The sequence below is a fragment of the Cherax quadricarinatus genome, chromosome 92 (genome assembly GCF_038502225.1).
Source record: "Cherax quadricarinatus isolate ZL_2023a chromosome 92, ASM3850222v1, whole genome shotgun sequence".
NCBI classification, from domain to species: Eukaryota; Metazoa; Arthropoda; class Malacostraca; order Decapoda; family Parastacidae; genus Cherax; species Cherax quadricarinatus.
Window position 1 is genome coordinate 6,783,038 of NC_091383.1, and position 19,461 is coordinate 6,802,498.

The 19,461-nt window shown below is 39.2% G+C and overlaps 1 protein-coding gene across 8 annotated transcripts in view; it reads right to left on the reverse strand.

The window, feature by feature from the left end:
- Positions 1 to 19,461, reverse strand: part of LOC128698358 (tigger transposable element-derived protein 1) — a 76,561-nt gene that overhangs the window by 20,301 nt on the left and 36,799 nt on the right. For all 8 annotated transcript variants that reach the window (XR_011394615.1, XR_011394616.1, XM_053790565.2 and 5 more), the window contains exon 3: positions 16,089 to 16,385. Coding sequence is in view for 6 of the 8 variants with exons in the window: in XM_053790565.2 (XP_053646540.2) it covers positions 16,089 to 16,385 (297 nt within the window). In the remaining 2 variants the exon portion in view is untranslated. The remainder of the gene's footprint in view (positions 1 to 16,088; positions 16,386 to 19,461) is intronic.

Below are 19,461 nucleotides of genomic sequence, written 5' to 3' on the forward strand. Positions count from 1 at the left end.
CTCACATGTGCCGCCAGTGGCATAGTTTACCAGCCAGCCTTACCAACCCTACAGCAATAAGGGTGAGAATTCCAATAGAGATGAAGAAAGAGATCATTGATAAGTATGAAAGTGGAGTGCGTATCGCCGACCTGGTCAGGTTGTACAAGAAACCCCAATCAACCATCGCTACTATTGTGGGCACCAGAAAGGCAATCAAGGAAGCTGTTCTTGCCAAAGGTTTAACTGTGTTTTCGAAACAAAGATCGCAAGTGATGGAAGATGTTGAGAGACTCTTATTGGTGTGGATAAATGAAAAACAGCTAGCAGGAGAAAGCCATACATACATTACTTATAGGCAAAAGAATGTCCTCAAGGAGAATTTGTGTGTGCAAAGATCCTGGTGTTATTTTATGGGGACATGAAATTCATTAACATCAAGTTTTTGCCTCCTAAAAATGTACTACTATACTTTCAAGTTGCCTACTAAATGTGTGCAAAGTGGCATGCAAACCTCACCTTCTTTGCCTCCATAGATAGCATTTTTTGTCTCCACATATGTACCTCAACGCACCACTCGCCTTCTTTCCTTCATCAATTCTATGATTAACCTCATCCTTCATAAATCCATCTGCTGTTGGAGTGTGAGCAGGGTAATATTGAGTGAAGAGATTCAGGGAAACTGGTTATTTTTATATAGCCGGACTTGAGTCCTGGAAATGGGAAGTACAATGCCTGCACTTTAAAGGAGGAGTTTGGGATATTGGCAGTTTGGAGGGATACGTTGTGTATCTTTATACGTATATGCTTCTAAACTGTTGTATTCTGAGCACCTCTGCAAAAGCAGTGATAATGTGTGAGTGTGGTGAAAGTGTTGAATGATGATCAAAGTATTTTCTTTTTGGGGATTTTCTTTCTTTTTTGGGTCACCCTGCCTCGGTGGCTCACCCTGCCTCAGTGGGTCACCCTGCCTCGGTGGGTCACCCTGCCTCGGTGGCTCACCCTGCCTCAGTGGGTCACCCTGCCTCGGTGGGTCACCCTGCCTCGATGGGTCACCCTGCCTCGATGGGTCACCCTGCCTCGGTGGGTCACCCTGCCTCGGTGGGTCACCCTGCCTTGGTGGGAGACTGCCGACTTGTTGAAAAAAAAAAATTAAGAATGTCTCCATGGGGAAGCAGAGAATAATTCTTAATCTGTAAGTCATGCGTATGATAAGAGGCGACTTAAATGCTGGGAACCAGATGCTAGTAATCCCCTCTCTTTGTTTTTAATGCACCAAGGCATTGCAGGGCAACCCAAAAAAAAAGAAGAAACACTTTCATTATCACTCGCTCCATCACTGTCTTGCCAGAAGCATGTTGATACTACAGTTCAAAAACTGCAACATATCCCCACCCTTCCTTCAGAGTGCAGCACTGTACTTCCCACCTGCAGGACTCAAGTCCCTTCTATTTAAATTTCTAAATGTAAAAAGAGAAACTTTATGAAGATGTTTCTTCTTTTTATGGTCACCCTCCTTGGTGGCAGATGACTGGTATGTTAAAAAAATTAAAGGATTTATATAGAATAAAAGTAATTCTAATGAATATAACAAATATACAGTATACAAAACAGTCACTCAAAAGTTAATCATGGTTCATGACAATGAGAAAAATTGAGTTAAACTCAAACACACATGTTATCAGGTACAAAATTTTTCCATTAGGTTACATTCAGTACATTAGTTAGGCACTTGTGCAACACTTGGTTATCTTTATTGTGGAAATGTTTCACCAACCAGTGGCTTCCTCAGTCTAATACAGAGAAGAATGGTTGAAGATCAGGAATTTGAGGCACTCAGTCCCTCAGCCTGGAGTCCATATGATCCATTCCATTAATCTTGAAAAGTACTAAGTCTGGCTAACCGGTTTTCCTGAATCCTTGCATGTTACCTTGCTCACACTCCAACAGCATGTCTACTCATAAAACCACTTGCCTCCACTCACCTCTAACATGCTAATGCACACTTGCTGGAAATCTAAGCCCCTCACACACAAAACCTCTTTTCCCCCTTCATCCAATCTTTCCCAGGATGGCCCCTTACCCCACCTTCCTCCCACTACAGATTTATATACCCTCCATGCCATACCATTTTGTTCCATCCTCTCTAAATGTCAGAACCACCTCAACAACCCCTCTTCAGCACTTTAGATAATACTTTTAGCAACCCCGCACCTCCTGCTCATCTTCAAACTAGGGATACTCTGCATAATATTCACACTGGACATTGCAACAGACACCACATCTCTACTGCCTCCAGTCTTCTCCTTGTTGCAACATTCACCACCGATGCTTCATACCCATATAAGAGCTCTGACACCACTATACTCTCATACATTCCCCTCTTTGCTTCCAAAGATAATGTTCTTTGTCTCTACAGATGCCTCAATGCACCACTCACCTTTTTCCCTTCATCATTTCTATAGTTCACCTTGTCTTTCATCCACATCCACTGACAAGTTCACTACCAAATATATCTGAACAAATTCACTTCCTCCATGCTCCCTCCCTCCAATCTGATATCCAATTTTTCATTACTTAAAATTTTTGTTACCCTCAATACCTGGCTTGTTATAATATTCACTTAGAATTTCCTTCTTTTACACATTGTCAAAAATTCATCCACCAACCTCTGCAATTTCTCTTCAGTGTCATCAGCAAAAAGCAATTGTGAGAATGCCCACTTAGCATTAGATTTTATGTAGTATTTTAATCCCAAACCTCTCCCTAACATTTCTGCATTCACTTCTTTTACAACACTATCTACAAATTTGCTAAACAACAATGGTGACATCACTCATCCTGTCTAAGGCCTACTTTTACTGGAAAATAGTCTCCCACTCTCCTACATACCCTAACTGGAGCCTCACCATCCTCATAAAAACATATCTGCTTTCAGTAATTTATCACCTATTCCATACACTTGCAACATCTGCCACATTGTTTCTCTACCCACCATCAAATACATTTTCTAAATCCATAATTTCAACTAAAGCTTCCTTACCCTTATCTAAATATTGTTCACTTTTATGCTTCAATGTAAACACTTGGTCTACACACCCCCAACCCTCCCTAAAGTCTCCTTTTTCATCTATGATCCTGCTCTCCATCTTACTCTGAACTCTTTCAATAATAACTCTACCATAAACTTTATCAGGTACACTCAACAGGCTTATTTCCCCACTAATTCTTACACTCTCTTTTGTCACCTTTATCTTTATACAGAGGAACTGGGTACCCTCCTCTCTTTCATACATTTACTGAATAAAAGCACTAACCATTCCAAAACTATATCCCCACCAGCTTTTAACATTTCTGTCTTTATCCTATCAATCCCATCTGCTTTACCCCCCCCCCCCCCTTTCATTCTACCTACTGCCTTATGCACCTCCACCACCCTTACAAATGGCTCTTCCTTACTCCTGAAAGATGTTACACATCTCTGGCCAGTGCATGAAATCACAGCTTTCCTATCTTCATCAACACTTAATAGTTCAAAATATTCCCTCCATCTTCCTAATACCTCCAACTCCCCATCTAATAACTCTCCTCTCCTGTTAAGATGTTCTTAACATAAATATTCATCCCAGTTGTATAATAATAAAACACATATCTAAACTGTTGTATCTGAGCTCCTCTGCAAAGACAGTGATTATGTACGAGTGATGGTGAAAGTCTTGAATAATGATGACTTTTTTTTTTCTTTCTTTTTGGGCCACCCTGCCTTGATGGTAAATGGTCAACATGTTAAAAAAAAAAAAAAACATATAATTTAAACCAGAAGTTCAATCACAAGACTGGCACAATTTTTTTTTTCAAGGAATGTCTCACAAAAAAATCTAAATCTTTAATTCAGGCTAAGAAAACTATCAGGTTATATAAAAAAAAAACTGAGGAAGAACAACTGCCACAGATGGAAGATTCACACATGTATGTTCACCCATCAGTAAAATGGGTACCTGGGTGATAGTCGACTGGTGTGGGTCACATCCTGGGACAAAACTGACCTACAGTCAAACCTTGGTTTCCATATGCCCTAGTTTTCGTAGGATTCAGTTTTCGATGACTTTTTTCATCGAAATTTTGTCCCAGTTTTCATACATCCACTCGGTCTTTGTAGAGCTGAAAATGGTCCGTACCAAACTCGTCCGCCTGCTCGCGTGACTCAGCCACTCAAGCGCCCACACAGAGCATCCCATGCATTCAAGACTCAGTCTGCCTTTGTTTCTCGTTGAGTGAGCATCACCCTGCACGTTCATCTGAAACATTTTGTAATAATACATTGTTTTTTGTGCTTGTTTATTGAGTGTGACTGCTAAATAAGCCACCATGGGGCCAAAGAAAGTTCCAAGTGCCAGTCCTTTGATAAAGAAGGCAGAGGAGGAGGAAGAGAGGGAAGAACGTGCCTTCTTCATTGATTAAGGACGTCTGCAAAGTGGAGTGAGTTGCAAGTTTTGTGGAGAAATATCATCCTGGCCAAGCTGTTGCAAGCCATGTCTGCAACATGTTCAGTGACAATGCCTTGTCCCATTTTAGGCAAATCTCAAAGACGCCAGAAACAGACCTCTCTGGACAGATTTTTTGTGCGACGGGTCCAGTGACTCGAGCTGGTCCTAGTGCCAGTAAAGGACAAAGAAGCAAAGTAACCCCACATAGGGCCTTAATACCCGAGTTCCTTATGGACAGGGATTCCCCTTCCAAACAATAACCTCTCCTCCTCCCTCTCCCCTAATCGCCATCTTCCATATGCCAACAAAAGTCTTCAATAAAGTGATGTTAAATGCTCATTTATCTATTTCATTAGTCATTTATATTTATTTCTCATGTAAAACTATAGTTATTCTCTACAAAATGTATTTTTTGTTAATATTTTTGGGTATCTGGAACGGATTAATTGGATTTACATTATTTCTTATGGGAAATAATGCTTCAGATTTCGTACGATTTGGCTTTCGTCAGACTTTTTCGAATGGATTAATCACGAAAACTGAGGTTCCACTGTAATTTGCTGGAAATGCTCAGCATAACAAGTGGCTTTCTATATACATAGTAGCATGTCACTGATGTCAGCTATGGTCTGTATGCCTTGTACATGTAGTAAATAAAATTATTACACAGTGGACTCCTAAGTTTCATGATTAATCCATTCCAAAGAGTCCACCGAAAGGCGAAATTCACAAATGGCGAATCCATTTTCCCCATAAGAAATAATGGAAATTCAATTAATCCGTTCCAGACCAAAAGTATTAACAAAAAATATTTTTTTACATTAAATTTAGATTTACAGTCCATACAGAAAACAATGAGATATCAAGTATAACACAGTAATAACATCACACTTACCTTTATTGAAGACTCTTGTTGGTGTATGAATAAAATGTCTTTATGTACGTTAGGAACTGTGGCAGCGGCAGGAGTGTCTTTGGAGACAGGACAAGAAAGTCCTTCAATATGACACTAACATCAACTCTATGGCTCATTCATCTATCACAATTCATCTAATATGACATAATAAACAATATTAATAACATAGAAACATGGCACATACTCTAGAATGAATAAAATGTCATTACGAAGGTCACAAGTGCTGTTGTGTTGTGTTGTTGTTGGGTGTGTAAGGGCCACTGAAAGATAAACCTTACATAGTGGTGGTGATTGGCGGCAGCAGAGATGGTGTTGGTCAGTCGCACTATATACCTCAAACAACAATGGAAGAATTAAGTTTCGTGTCGTCATTTTTCTATCGATTAATGGCTTAACTTACTTGCTACACTGTTAATGCTACACTTTATTGTTGGCTGGCATTATAGCCTTTATCAACTCCTGCTGCTTTAGTATCTTAACATATTGTAGAATCACTGAAGAGGGCACATTCTGCCCTCTCTGAGCCCTTTACCAAAGGGCTGGCACTAGCAGCTTTCTTTGGGCCCATGGTGGCTTACCTAGCAGTTGCAAGCACAAAAACAAATGGAATACAGTGGACCCTCGACCTTCGATACTAATCCGTTCCTGAGAGCTATCGAATGTCGAAAATATCAAGTCGAATTAATTTTCCCCATAAGAAATAATGGAAATCAAACTAATCCATGCAAGACACCCAAAAGTATGAAAAAAAATTTTTTACATGAAATATTAAGTTTAATGCAATAGAATAATTACAATAACAATAGATTAATAACAACAGAATAATTGACACTTACCTTTAATGAAGATCTGGTGATGATTGATGGGATGGGAGGAGGGGAGAGTGTGGATGGTGTTAGTGTTTAGAAGGGGAATCCCCTTCCATTAGGACTTGAACTGGCAGCCTCACCATGCCTTACCACACTGTGTATGCCACTACGATTCTTAAATCTTTCAAACCAACCTTTGGTGGCCTAAACTTCACTCACATCACCACTAGTTGCAGGCAATTTCTTTACCAAATCATGCACTCCGACACACGCACTCCACTTTCGTACTTTGCAATTATCTCTTTCTTCATTTCAATAGTCATTAGCACCTTTTTTCTCGAAGGGTTGGCACTAGAAGCTTTCTTGGGGACCATGGTTACTTATTTTGCAGAAACAAGCACCAAAAACAGTGATAATATGGATAATATGGAATGTACCGAATGTATCCTTAGATGCGCGCACACTGGCTGGCTTGTAAACACTGGCACACACGGGGCAGTTCAGGCCACACATGGACACGTCTTGTACGAATTGTATTGAATGTCGGGTTTTCCATCGAATGTCGAAGCGAAATTTTTACATTAAAATGCATTGAATGTCGGATTTATCGAATGTCAATGCCTTCGAATGTCGGGGGTCCAGTGTACGTATATCTTATGAATGCGTGAGGTGATGGTCACTCGCCCATAAACAATGCCACACTGACTGTGGTGTGGGAGGGAGGCTGGCTTTGTTTGTGGGCTGATGCTGGGAGAAGGGCCGGACACGTACCTTACCACAGCTGAATCACAAATAAAATCACAAACCATGAGTATTTTTTGCCGAAAAAAGGCGCTGAAAGGCGAAATTCACGAAACACGATGCCCTTGAAACTCGGGTTCCACTGTATTATTATCATTAACTCTTAAACGATCCAAATGTATATATACGTTTTTTCAACATTTGAGAGTATGTAAAAAAAATGTACATCATTTTTTTTTTACATTTGAAAGTGTGTAAAAAAACTTTTATCTACATTTTTTTTGTTACATTTGAAAATATGTAAAAAAATTATAGATCTACTTTTGGAGCACTATGGATTTGAACGTCGATCTACTTGGACCATTTAAGGGTTAATATACAAATAACCTGCACATAAGAGAAACCTATGATATTTCAGTTTGACATGAACTATTAACTAGACACTCACTAATTAATGGATCAAGTTGGACCAAAATGTTGTCCTAAGTTTCTTACTATGTGCAAGTTATTTTTGAAATCCACTTAAAGTATTTTTTTATATTCAGTATTGGTAAATCCTATGACCCATATTCCTTCTTTATTATTCTCTTCAAATTTAGTGCTGATTACCTTTTCATTTTTTTTTGTCTATGGATACAAACAATAATTAAATAAATCACCTAAGTAATATTTAGATCAATCAATATGCTGCCGGCCTCACTTGGAATTACAGATATACAAATACATATTTTTATTAACCATACCCCCGGCCGGGATTGAACCCGCGGTCATAGAGTCTCAAAACTCCAGCCCGTCGCGTTAGCCACTAGACCAGCTAGCCACAATAAGATTCATCCAACTAGGTGTATTTCTACACCTACAATCGTGTCATTACGATTTCTTGAGTCACATATTTTTATTTTTTTATGTGGTAGAAAAATACTATTGTTTACATTTAATAAAACATTGTTTAGCACAAAAGAAAGTCACAATGTGCAATGTATTTCAGACAAAATAATCCTAATTATCCTGAGACCCCTTCAGGGTCTTAGTTGGTACCTTAGAACTACACTGCTCAGCTCACTTACATAAGCAGTGAGCAGTAAATTTTTTGTGATGAATGGTTTGAAAAACCGACAAGTTGAAGATTGAGACACTTATGCAGCATATGGGAATCTTTATTCAGGAAACGTTTCGCCACACAGTGGCTTCATCAGTCCAATACAAGATTGATGGACTGAACACATCGACTCCAGGCTGAGGGACTGATTACCTCATACTCCTCCTCTCCTTACGCCTTCCTCTTTGTATTGGACTGATGAAGCCACTGTGTGGCGAAACGTTTCCTGAATAAAGATTCCCATATGCTGCATAAGTGTCTCAATCTTCAGTAAATTTTTTGCCTAGATATGAAAGAATGGGTTGATGCAGTAAGTGTGCACCATATAAAAACAATCCTGCCCCACGCAGCACATACTGGGAAAAAAACAGAATTTTTTTTTTTTTAAATAGCAACTTTGCGGTTTATTTTCATATGGATTTTATGGTCGTATTCTTGGTTTCTTAGTCTCGTTTGATAGAATAAAAGATATATTATAGAAATAAAGATGATTCTGATTGGTTCCAGAATTGAAAGTAGCTTGAAATTGACCTTAAATTAGCAGAAATGTTTAATCTTTGCCAATATTCCAGAATACAAAAATTACATCACTCATCCAATGTGTCCAACTGGTCAGCCTAATGTGTTCAGGAATGCACTGACTTTATTTATACAATTATTACAATAATGCAGTAGTCTGCATAACAGTAAATCTCCTATTTTTTGTGTGAATAAAAATTCAATATGGAAAGCAAGAGTAATTAATATAAGAGGGGCCTGGAGACTTGACTAATGAAAAGAGAAAATATTATTTTAGTGCCAGGAATGTCTGCATTGATTATTCTGGACCCTGTTTTGAAATTGACATCTTTGAAATTTGTGTGAAATTTGCCAAATTGCCAATTTCTGACCACTTCATTGGGTAGTTGAAATCAGTAAATGGGCAGTTTCTTGTACTCAATCGATAGAACAAATAGAGTTCTAGCAAAATAGCTATGAGGTTGGTTGACTGGAACAATGGAATTGGCCGAAAATAGGGCTTAAAGTGGGCGAAATCGCCAATGTGTATATATCATCGAGACCGCTAACTTCGCAAGAGCGTAATTCCATAAGTTTTCCATCAAATTTCAAACTTTTGGGAAAAGATTCTCTATCATTTCACAAGATTTTTTTTTTTTTTTTTTTTTTTACAAAAATTCTTTGACACCGAGAGCAAATTTGTGAGCAGGGGTTTCGACAGTTTTTTAATGTCTTATTTCACCTTGAGCACTTATTGAGTCATAACGTCTTACTAGCTAAACAATGGAAGGGCGAAGGTGGCTTAGTGCATCAGATGACCTTAATCCAGCCCTGACTCCCAAGTATGAACATTATTAAACAGCACACACTCCTGTCCCATGGTATATAACTAATTTTGTCTAATGCCATCTCTGCTGTGTCAGGATATTAGCTGAACTGAGGTGGGGAGTACAAGAGGACTGCACTTTCCATTTATTCAGACTTCCTACAATCAATATATTCACCCTCACTATAAGCTAAGAAGGAAAATAAGTAATTCCTGTACTGTATATGCCTTTTTAAGGCCTAGCTCTATTGCTCATTTAATATATGATAGTGTAAACATGTTATCAGGCTGTTATATACACCTACCATCTGACTTACGACCGAGTTCGGTTCCAAGAAACCAGTTGTAAGTTGAGCAGGTCGTAAGTCGGATGGTAGGTGTATATGCATTTGAAAGTGAAAAAAAAAAAGCTATGTTTCACTTTACAGCAATTTTTGCTTTACAGTAGCAGCCCAGAATCTAACCTGCTGTACAAGTGGGGTCCCTCCTGTACAATGCCTGCACTCTGAATGAGGGGTGTAGATATATGTGTTTCAATTTTTTTTAACTGCAATATTCGTATGCCTCTCGCAAGATAGTGATGGAATGAGTGATGAAGAAAGTGTTTCTTCTTTTCTGTGGTCATCCTGCCTTGGAAGGAAATGGATGCTGTGTTAAAAAAAAAAGGATAGATAATAGAAATATACAGAGATAGGGTTAACCTCTAGTGCACTTGTGGGGATCCGCAGCTTCGGAGTAGATAAAATGGCAAGAGTTCAATTTACGAGGACTACAAGCTGGACCTAAAATTGCAGATTATCAATCTATGTGTTTAACCCTTAAACTGTTCAAACGTAGATCTACGTCCACATGTGTAGCGCTCCAAATGTAAATCTATGTTTTATTTTACATGCTTTCAACCTTGGCACGATAGGCCTGAGTTGCCTAAACATGAGAGAATGGGTCTGTGCACTCAGTGTGTGCAGTATGACAAAATTCAGGGATGCTGGGAAAAATGCGCTCTTCATTTTATACAAAAAGAGAAATTTTTTCCCAAAAATATTCAGAGCGCTACGCAAGTGAACGTAGATCTACATTTGGACAGTTTATGGGTTAAAGGATTAAAGCTATCTATGTTTATTTTAAATGCAACTTAACACATGTAGAATGAGTGAGAATTTGTAACAGCAAGTGTAGCATGCTGCTAGTGATTGAAGAGTGAGTGAGGTAGATGTCAACACACAGCAATAAGGGTAACATGCTGTAAGTGATTGAAAAGTGAGAAAGGTGCCTGTCAGCACATATTAGCAAGCCACTACTGTTATTTACCACAAAAATACAAATTACAACAAATCTCTTGATGTAACCTGTACATCAAAGTTATCAATTATCATCAAAAGTTATTTTAACCCTTTCAGGGTTTTCGGCGTACTAGTACGGCTTATGCGCTAGGGTAGACGTACTAGTACGCATAAATTCTAGCGCCTTCAAATCTCGCGGGAAAAGGCTGGTAGGCCTAGATGTGAGAGAATGGGTGTGTGTGGTCAGTGTGCGTGGCAGAAAAAAAATCTGGGACCCAGTGGCGCATTGTGGGAACGCCATTTTAGTAGACCTTGTTCACCATGCCTCGTGGTAAGAAGCTCCTCACTCCTCAGCAAACTGGGACACTTTTGTTCCCCAGTAACAGTTCTAATACAGATGGAAGTGCCAGTGAAGATGAGTTTCAAGGTTTTGATGAAGTTGTGACCGAAACTAATGACTATAATACCGGTAATAGTGAGGAAAACCCAGACAACCCTCAGCCTTCCACCTCTGCTGCTGGGCCGTCTTTCTCATGTTCGGTTGTACCAGAACCAAAGAGGAAACTCCTATTTTCCCATATCCCAGACTCAGATGTGAGCATTGGTGATGATAGTGATAGTGAATACGAACTACAAGCTCTTGAAAACACTTCCAGTAGCGATAGTGAGGTGGAATATTCTCCAGTGAAGCGTCAGTATATACGACGACATATGCGCTCTGGTAGTGTGCCATATGCTATTCCAAGGGGAAGGAGTATATCTCGGAGTACATCCCATGGCTGTACAATAGGAACAGATAGTGAAAATGAAGATGATAGTGTTGCAATTGGGATGGAAAATGTGCATGATGGTGGTAGTGGTGGTGCCGGCCATGAGGCACGAGCAGTGGACCATGCTGCCACCCACGCTGCTGCCTCAGCTGATCTACAACAAAGGCCACCATCCCCCACCCACCCACCACACCAGCCTCCACAACCACAACCTCCACAACCACAAACTCCACAACCACAACCACCTGTCAATGTCCAGTACCCACCAGCAGACCGCACCTGGGATTGGCAGGAAGCTGCCAATTTATTTTGTTCCAAATCCCCACCAGTTTGATGAAAGCCAAAGTGGAATACGGCCATCTTGTACACCGGGGAACAATGCCAGTGAATTGGAATGTTTTGAGTTATTCTTTGACGAACCCCTGATGGAAATTATCGTCAGGGAAAGCAACACATACTACAAGTACACCATGGCAAACACAATACTTTCACCAAAATCACGTCTACACCAGTGGAAGGAGACAACTGTGGCTGAGATGTATCTTTTCTTTGCCACAATAATGCTTATGCCACATGTGTATAAGCACAGTGTGAAATCATACTGGTCAACAGACCGCCTGATTGCAACCCCAGGTTTCAGTGATATAATGCAAGTGAATCGATTTGTGCTACTATTACGTATGCTTCACTTCTCAGACAAAACCAGGTCTGACAAACGACAGGTTATGTAAGATTAGGAATGTGTTTGTGTATCTAAAAGAGAAATTCAATATGTATTTGTGTCCCTTCAGGAAGCTTGTTATTGACGAGTCTGATTCTGTTCAAAGGAAGACTCTTTCAAGCAGTACATACCAAGTAAGAGGAAATGCTTTGGTATAAAGTTGTTTGTGCTTTGTGATTGCTACAGTGGTCTTGTATTGGATATTACTGTGTACACTGGAAGTTATACATTGTAAAATACCAGGAAGTTATTGGGCATCTCTGGTGATGTGGTTAGAACAATGATAGAACTATACCTTGGTATGGAGCATATATTATATACTGATTTTTTGCGAGAGAACATGACAGATGTGTGTGCCACAGTGTGTGCAAATCGTAAATATATGCCCAGGTTTGACGCTGGCACTCGTAGAGGTGAGGTGCAGGCGTTTGCTGCCAATGACATCATGGCATTTCGGTGGCATGGCAAACGAGATGTCACACTGTTGTCATCAGTTCACCCTAACAAAATGACAAACACTGGCACGCAGCATAGAGACAGCAATGAACCCATTCTAAAACCTGCAGCTGTGATTGATTACACCCTCAATATGCGCTCAGTGGACAAATGTGACATGCAGATTGGGTTTGCTGATTGTGTTCGCAAGAGTTATAAGTAGTACATAAAACTCTTTTTCCATCCTCTGGACATTTCCATGCTCAATGCTTATATGTATAAGATGAGGACCAGAAACAAACCACCATATGGCAAATTTTGTTTGTCTGTCATCAGACAAATAGTATTCAAGTGCCAAGGAACAACACCTGCAATAGAAAACCGCCCACTAAATTATCAACAACTACCTTCTCGTCAGAAGCATAGTGATCACTTCCTAACAAAACTGCCTGCTACTGCTTTCAAGAAAAAGGCTCAGAAGAGGTGTTATGTCTGTGCACATACAAAAAAACGCCCACAACAACACAGACACTCGTTTTATGTGTGAGGAGTGTAAAACAGCACTGTGCATGACACCATGTTTCAAAGACTTCCACAGGCTGCAGAACTTCTAGAAACATTCCCTGTGACTGTATATGTGTATATAAAATATAGAAAAATAGTAATAAACAACATTTCATATTGTTTGTGTGTGTAAACAACAATTATAAACAATATAAGGACAACAGTGTTTGTGGAGTTATTGTGTAGCAAATAAAGACAAAAAACTTACAAAATAGTGCTCATATTGGTCTCACAGGCCATAAAAGCTACTTGAATAAAAAAAATAGAAAATAATACCAAAAAACTAAATAAACTAAAACCAGGTGACCGGCAGTCGGCGATGTTACTGTATGCCGGTCATTTTCTGTCAACTTCACACCTCCATATGTTGGTAAGTATTGGTGGTAAAATTTTTTTTTTAGCCTATAAGATTTAAAAAAAAAACTATCTTTTCATAAGAATTTTTTTTTTTTTTTAATTTTTCAACCCTGAGAACAAGTCTGGGAGAGGGCCTGTCGACCCTGAAAGGGTTAAATACTGTACATTATATATATTTTATTACTCTTCTTTCTTTCTTTCAACAAACCAGCAGTATCCCACCGAGGCAGGGTGACCCAAAAAGAAAAATTTTAGTAATACATATATATATATATATAGGAGAAGGGGTTGCTAACCCTTGCTCCCGGCATGTTAGTCGCTTCTTATGACATGCATGGCTTACAGAGGAGGAATTCTGTTCCACTTCCCCATAGAGATAAGTGGAAATAAATAAGAACAAGAACTAGTAAGAAAATAGAAGAAAACCCACAGGGGTGTGTATATATATGCTTGTACATGCATGTGTAGTGTGACCTAAGTACAAACAGAGGTAGCAAGATGCACCTGAAATCTTGCAAGTTTATGAGACAGAAAAAAGACACCAGCAATCCTACCATCGTGTAAAACAATTACAGGTTTCCGTTTTACACTCACTTGGCACGACGGTAGTACTTCCCTGAGTGGTTCCTGTCTACCAACCTACTATAAACCTTGGTAATAAATACCGACAAGTTGGTTTAGAAAGACACGTAAGCAAACACTATAACATATTTATTAGAAAACGTTTCGGTCCTGGGACCTTGATCACTTCTAACATACAGAGGTAGAAAGACATTATATATATAGGCGGAGAGTGAGATGTGACGCATGTGACCTGAGGAATGTCATAAGAACGTAAGAATGGAGGAACACTGTAGAAGGCCTACTGGCCCATGCGAGGCAGGTTGTTTTGATAAGGACCTGCCTCGCATGGGCCAGTAGGCCTTCTACAGTGTTCCTCCATTCTTATGTTCTTATGACATTCCTCAGGTCACGTGCGTCACATCTCACTCTCCGCCTATATATATAATGTCTTTCTACCTCTGTATGTTAGAAGTGATCAAGGTCCCAGGACCGAAACGTTTTCTAATAAATATGTTATAGCGTTTGCTTACGTGTCTTTCTAAACCAACCTACTACCACAGGATCGTAGTACCTCCCTGGGTGGTTGCTGTCTACCAACCTACTGCCACAAGATGGTGGTGCCTCCCTGGGTGGTTGTTGTCTACCAACCTACTGCCACAGGATGGTAGTACCTCCCTGGGTGGTTGCTGTCTACCAATCTACTGCCACAGGATGGTAGTACCTCCCTGGGTGATTGCTGTCTACCAACCTACTACCACAGGATGGTGGTGCCTCCCTGGGTGGTTCCTGTCTACCAACCTACTGCCACAGGATGGTAGTACCTCCCTGGGTGGTTGCTGTCTACCAATCTACTGCCACAGGATGGTAGTACCTCCCTGGGTGATTGCTGTCTACCAGCCTACTACCACAGGATGGTGGTGCCTCCCTGGGTGGTTCCTGTCTACCAATCTACTACTACAGGATGGTAGTATCTCCCTGGGTGGTTGCTGTCTACCAACCTACTACCACAGGATGGTAGTACCTCCCTAGGTGGTTACTGTCTACCATCCTACTAACACAGGACAGTAGTACCTCCCTGGGTGGTTGTTGTCTACCATCCAACTACCACAGGATGGTAGTACCTCCCTGGGTGGTTGTTGTCTACCAACCTACTACCACAGGACAGTAGTACCTCTCTGGGTGGTTGTTGTCTACCAACCTACAACCACAGGATGGTGGTACCTCTCTGGGTGGTTGCTGTCTACCAACCTATTACCACAGGATGGTAGTACCTCCCTGGGTGGTTGCTGTCTACCAACCTACTATCACAGGACAGTAGTACCTCCCTGGGTGGTTGTTACCTACCCACCTACTACCACAGGACGGTAGTACCTCCCTGGGTGGTGGTTGTCTACCAACCTACTACCACAGGATAGTAGTACCTCCCTGGGTGGTTGCTATCTACCAACCTACTACCACAGGATAGTAGTACCTCCCTGGGTGGTTGCTGTCTACCAACCTACTACCACAGGACAGTAGTACCTCCCTGGGTGGTTGTTGTCTACCATCCTACTACCACAGGATGGTAGTACCTCCCTGGGTGGTTGCTATCTACCAACCTACTACCACAGGATAGTAGTACCTCCCTGGGTGGCTGCTGTCTACCAACCTACTACCACAGGACAGTAGTACCTCCCTGGGTGGTTGTTGTCTACCAACCTACTACCACAGGACGGTAGTACCTCCCTGGGTGGTTGTTGTCTACCAACCTACTACCTAGAATTTTTTATTTATGTGCATATGAAATATAAAATAGGATAGGAAATTTTTTAATAATTAAGGAGAGAAAAACTACCTAATTTCTGCAGCTTCAGGGTTCTTAAAGTCTCCAGGAACCTGACGAACATGAATTTCAGTGTTTAACTGTACTAATTTTATGTTATCCAACATGATACTTAGTTAGGATCAAAGACCAACACCTGTAATACCTGCTGGGAAGTATTTTAAGCCTGAAAACAAGAAAATGTTTCATAGCCCCAAAAAATAGTTTATTGGTTTCTTACCTTTTTTGTGTGAATTTTTTGCATTATCTCCCTCAGAGGTAGGAAAAACACTCCTATGTTTCAAGACAGTTGAGGTCGTATCTCCGTTCATTATAATTTCTTCTTCATAAAACTCTTCTTTGACAAATTCCTCCTTCACTTTAAGGTTTTCATCAATAATGTTTTTAGCATTATTGTAGTGTAAGCCAGTCCAGACATTGATGGTGTGGGAAGGCGCCTCCATAACTGAGTCTTCCTCTTTAATTGGATCAAAAATTTCCAAATAATATGGGAAGTCTTCCTCTTGCTTCACTTTATCTGCAATGTAAAATATATTACAAATATAAACCAAATGTTTTCTCATTAAAAACTCATAAATTTTCCTCCGGTGACTGTTTCTCCAACGATAAAAGGTATCCCAAGGAAGAAGTCATTTACATGAATATGGTACAATACAATTTTTACTTCTTTATGCATTATAAATAATGTAGTTTACATGTTTACTGTGTAGGCAAAACTTTTCGGAATAAAGTTGCCTAACTGTTGCCTATGTGTCTTACCTACCAATAAAACATTGGTGGGCACAAAACAAAGCCACTAACATGTAATACACTTCAAGCAAACTAATGCTTCAAGATTACTTAAGATTTAGACAGACTATGAAGTAGAATTTCTTATACAGTTAACTACACTCACGTCTACAATAAGAAATAACAATAACAAGTTTACTTTAGCATGATACATGTTTGTACAAAGGAGTGTAACAATTTGGTGAACATGCCATGAGCCCTTTTATATGCAGAGCATTTTGGGCAAACTTAAGACTAATTTAAGATTAATAAGGCAGTAACAGTGCTGTAATTTTACATATGGTCATTAGGCAAGTTACAGTGAATACAAGAAAACTGAATATTCAACTAGTTATGTTACATGGATTTAGCAAGTCTGGGAGAGAATAATTCCAGTTTTGATAAAGCATATAATAAATACAGTAGTATTAGAATTTAGCACAATTTAAAACAATGAAGTTGAAAGAATTTTAAGTCTAGGTAGTGGAATTTTTACGCTTCTCTGTCACATCCCCTAGCAGCTCATAGTGGATCATACTTACACCTTACATAAATAATTCAAATATTACATTTATCTAAATTTACCAAACTTCAATATACAGTGGACCCCCAGTTTACGATATTATTTCATTCCAGAAGTATGTTCAGGTGCCAGTACTGAACGAATTTATTCCCATAAGGAATACTGTATTGTGAATTAGATTAGTCCATTTCAGACCCCCAAACATACACGTACAAACGCACTTACATAAATACACTTACATAATTGGTCGCATTGGGAGCTGATCGTAAAGCGGGGGTCCACTGTACCTTTGACAAGAAAAATACAGTAGTCCCCCCACATCCGCAGGTGTTACATTCCAAGATTACCGCAGATAGTAGCAAATTCTATATACTACACACCATTTTTCAGTTACATATATCTGTATGATAAAGTTTAATTGATAAATTACACACATTACCTACATTATATAATAAAAAAATACATTGTACATTATTATTATACTTGTGCTATCTCTCTCTCATGCTCGCTCTCTCTCTATTGTGCTCTCTCTCTCTCAAATGAAATAGATTCTGACATTTTAGCTTAACCTTCAAGGGACGATGGAGCAATGAAAAATATCTTGTACACACACACACACACACACACACACACACACACACACACACACACACACACACACACACACACACACACACACACACACACACACACACACACACCGTTTAAATGCATTTTAACATTTATTTCTTATCGGGGAGACAGTTATAAATATTGTTTCATTACATATTGTTCGAGTTCAAGATATTCAAAGAAAATGGTGGCAAACACATAACTGGAGAGAAAATATTTCTTTTTGTTTATTTTTGGAAGCGACTGAAGCTATTTATCTGTAAAAAATATATAAAAGGAGTGTTGTTCTACACTTCTTCTGCAGTTACCACTAGTTATAAACACAGATTTTTTAGTGGTAGTAGGTCAGAGAGATGTACTATAATCATCGTAATACATGTATTATAATCGAATTATATTTTTTTTTTATTAACACATTGGCCATTTCCCACCAAGGCAGGGTGGCCCAAAAAAGAAAAACTTTCATCATCATTCACTCCATGACTGTCTTGCCAGAGGCATGCTTACACTACAGTTATAAAACTGCAACATTATCACCCCACCTTCAGAGTGCCAGTACTGTACTTCCCATCTCCAGGACTCAAGTCCACCTGCCAGTTTCCCTGAATCCCTTCATAAATGTTACCTTGCTCCAACAGCATGTTAAGTCCTAAAAACCATTTGTGTCCATTCACTCCTATCTAACATGCTCACGCATGCTTGGAATATCATAATCATCATGTTATAATATTATAATCATATTATAATCATAATACGTATTATAATCGTAATACGCATTATAAAAATCATAGTACTATAATCATCGTAATATTATAATCAACAACATAGATTCCAATATGTGTTTGTGGCTACCACACTTCACTATTATGCCAATTTCCTCCTTTATGGCTGTTTGTATTAGGTTTTCATGATATGTAGCATGTTTCTTATATAATTCTGAAAAACACATGATACCTAAAACAAAAAAAAAAAATTTCAATAATAGTGTAAAAAGAGCGATATGCTAACTTATGTTGGAGTCTCAAGCATTACTGAGACTGCTCTTACACCTCTCTTGTCTGAGATAAGCTTCTCCCACTTTATAACCAGGCCAAATGCTTATTGTAATATATTAATAATACTATTAATAACAATAATAATAATACTAACAATAATAATAATTATTAGAAGTAGTAGTATTTTCTTTAGAAACATCATATGAAGATGAGATTTACACCAAAATGTTGCCAGATTGATGAACTATTTTTTGGTAATTTTAACTCATTTTCCAATTTTTTTCTAATATTTTTGATGGTTTTTGTACCCATCTGACTGACCACGGCTACCTCCCCCTTAGTTAAAAAATATCTTAGCCTATTTTGGGTACTCACCGGCTTCTCTATTCTTCATTGTTGCTGCAATGATATGAAGTAATGATGATACAATGCCTACGGTGATGAAATGAAGTGAGGTGATGGTATAAGCATACTGTGACACTATGTTAGGCTATTGTGAGACGAGTCATGTACTGAGTGCGACAGGGCATGAAGATTTCATCATGTTAGATAAGATAATTTATTTCAGTATGATACAATGTTCGTACAAAGGTGAATGACATTTAGGTGTGCTTTCAGAAACTCCATTAATATGCAGAGCATTTCAGACAAAGGCACACAATTTGAAACTAATGAATCGTTCACTTCTGGAATTT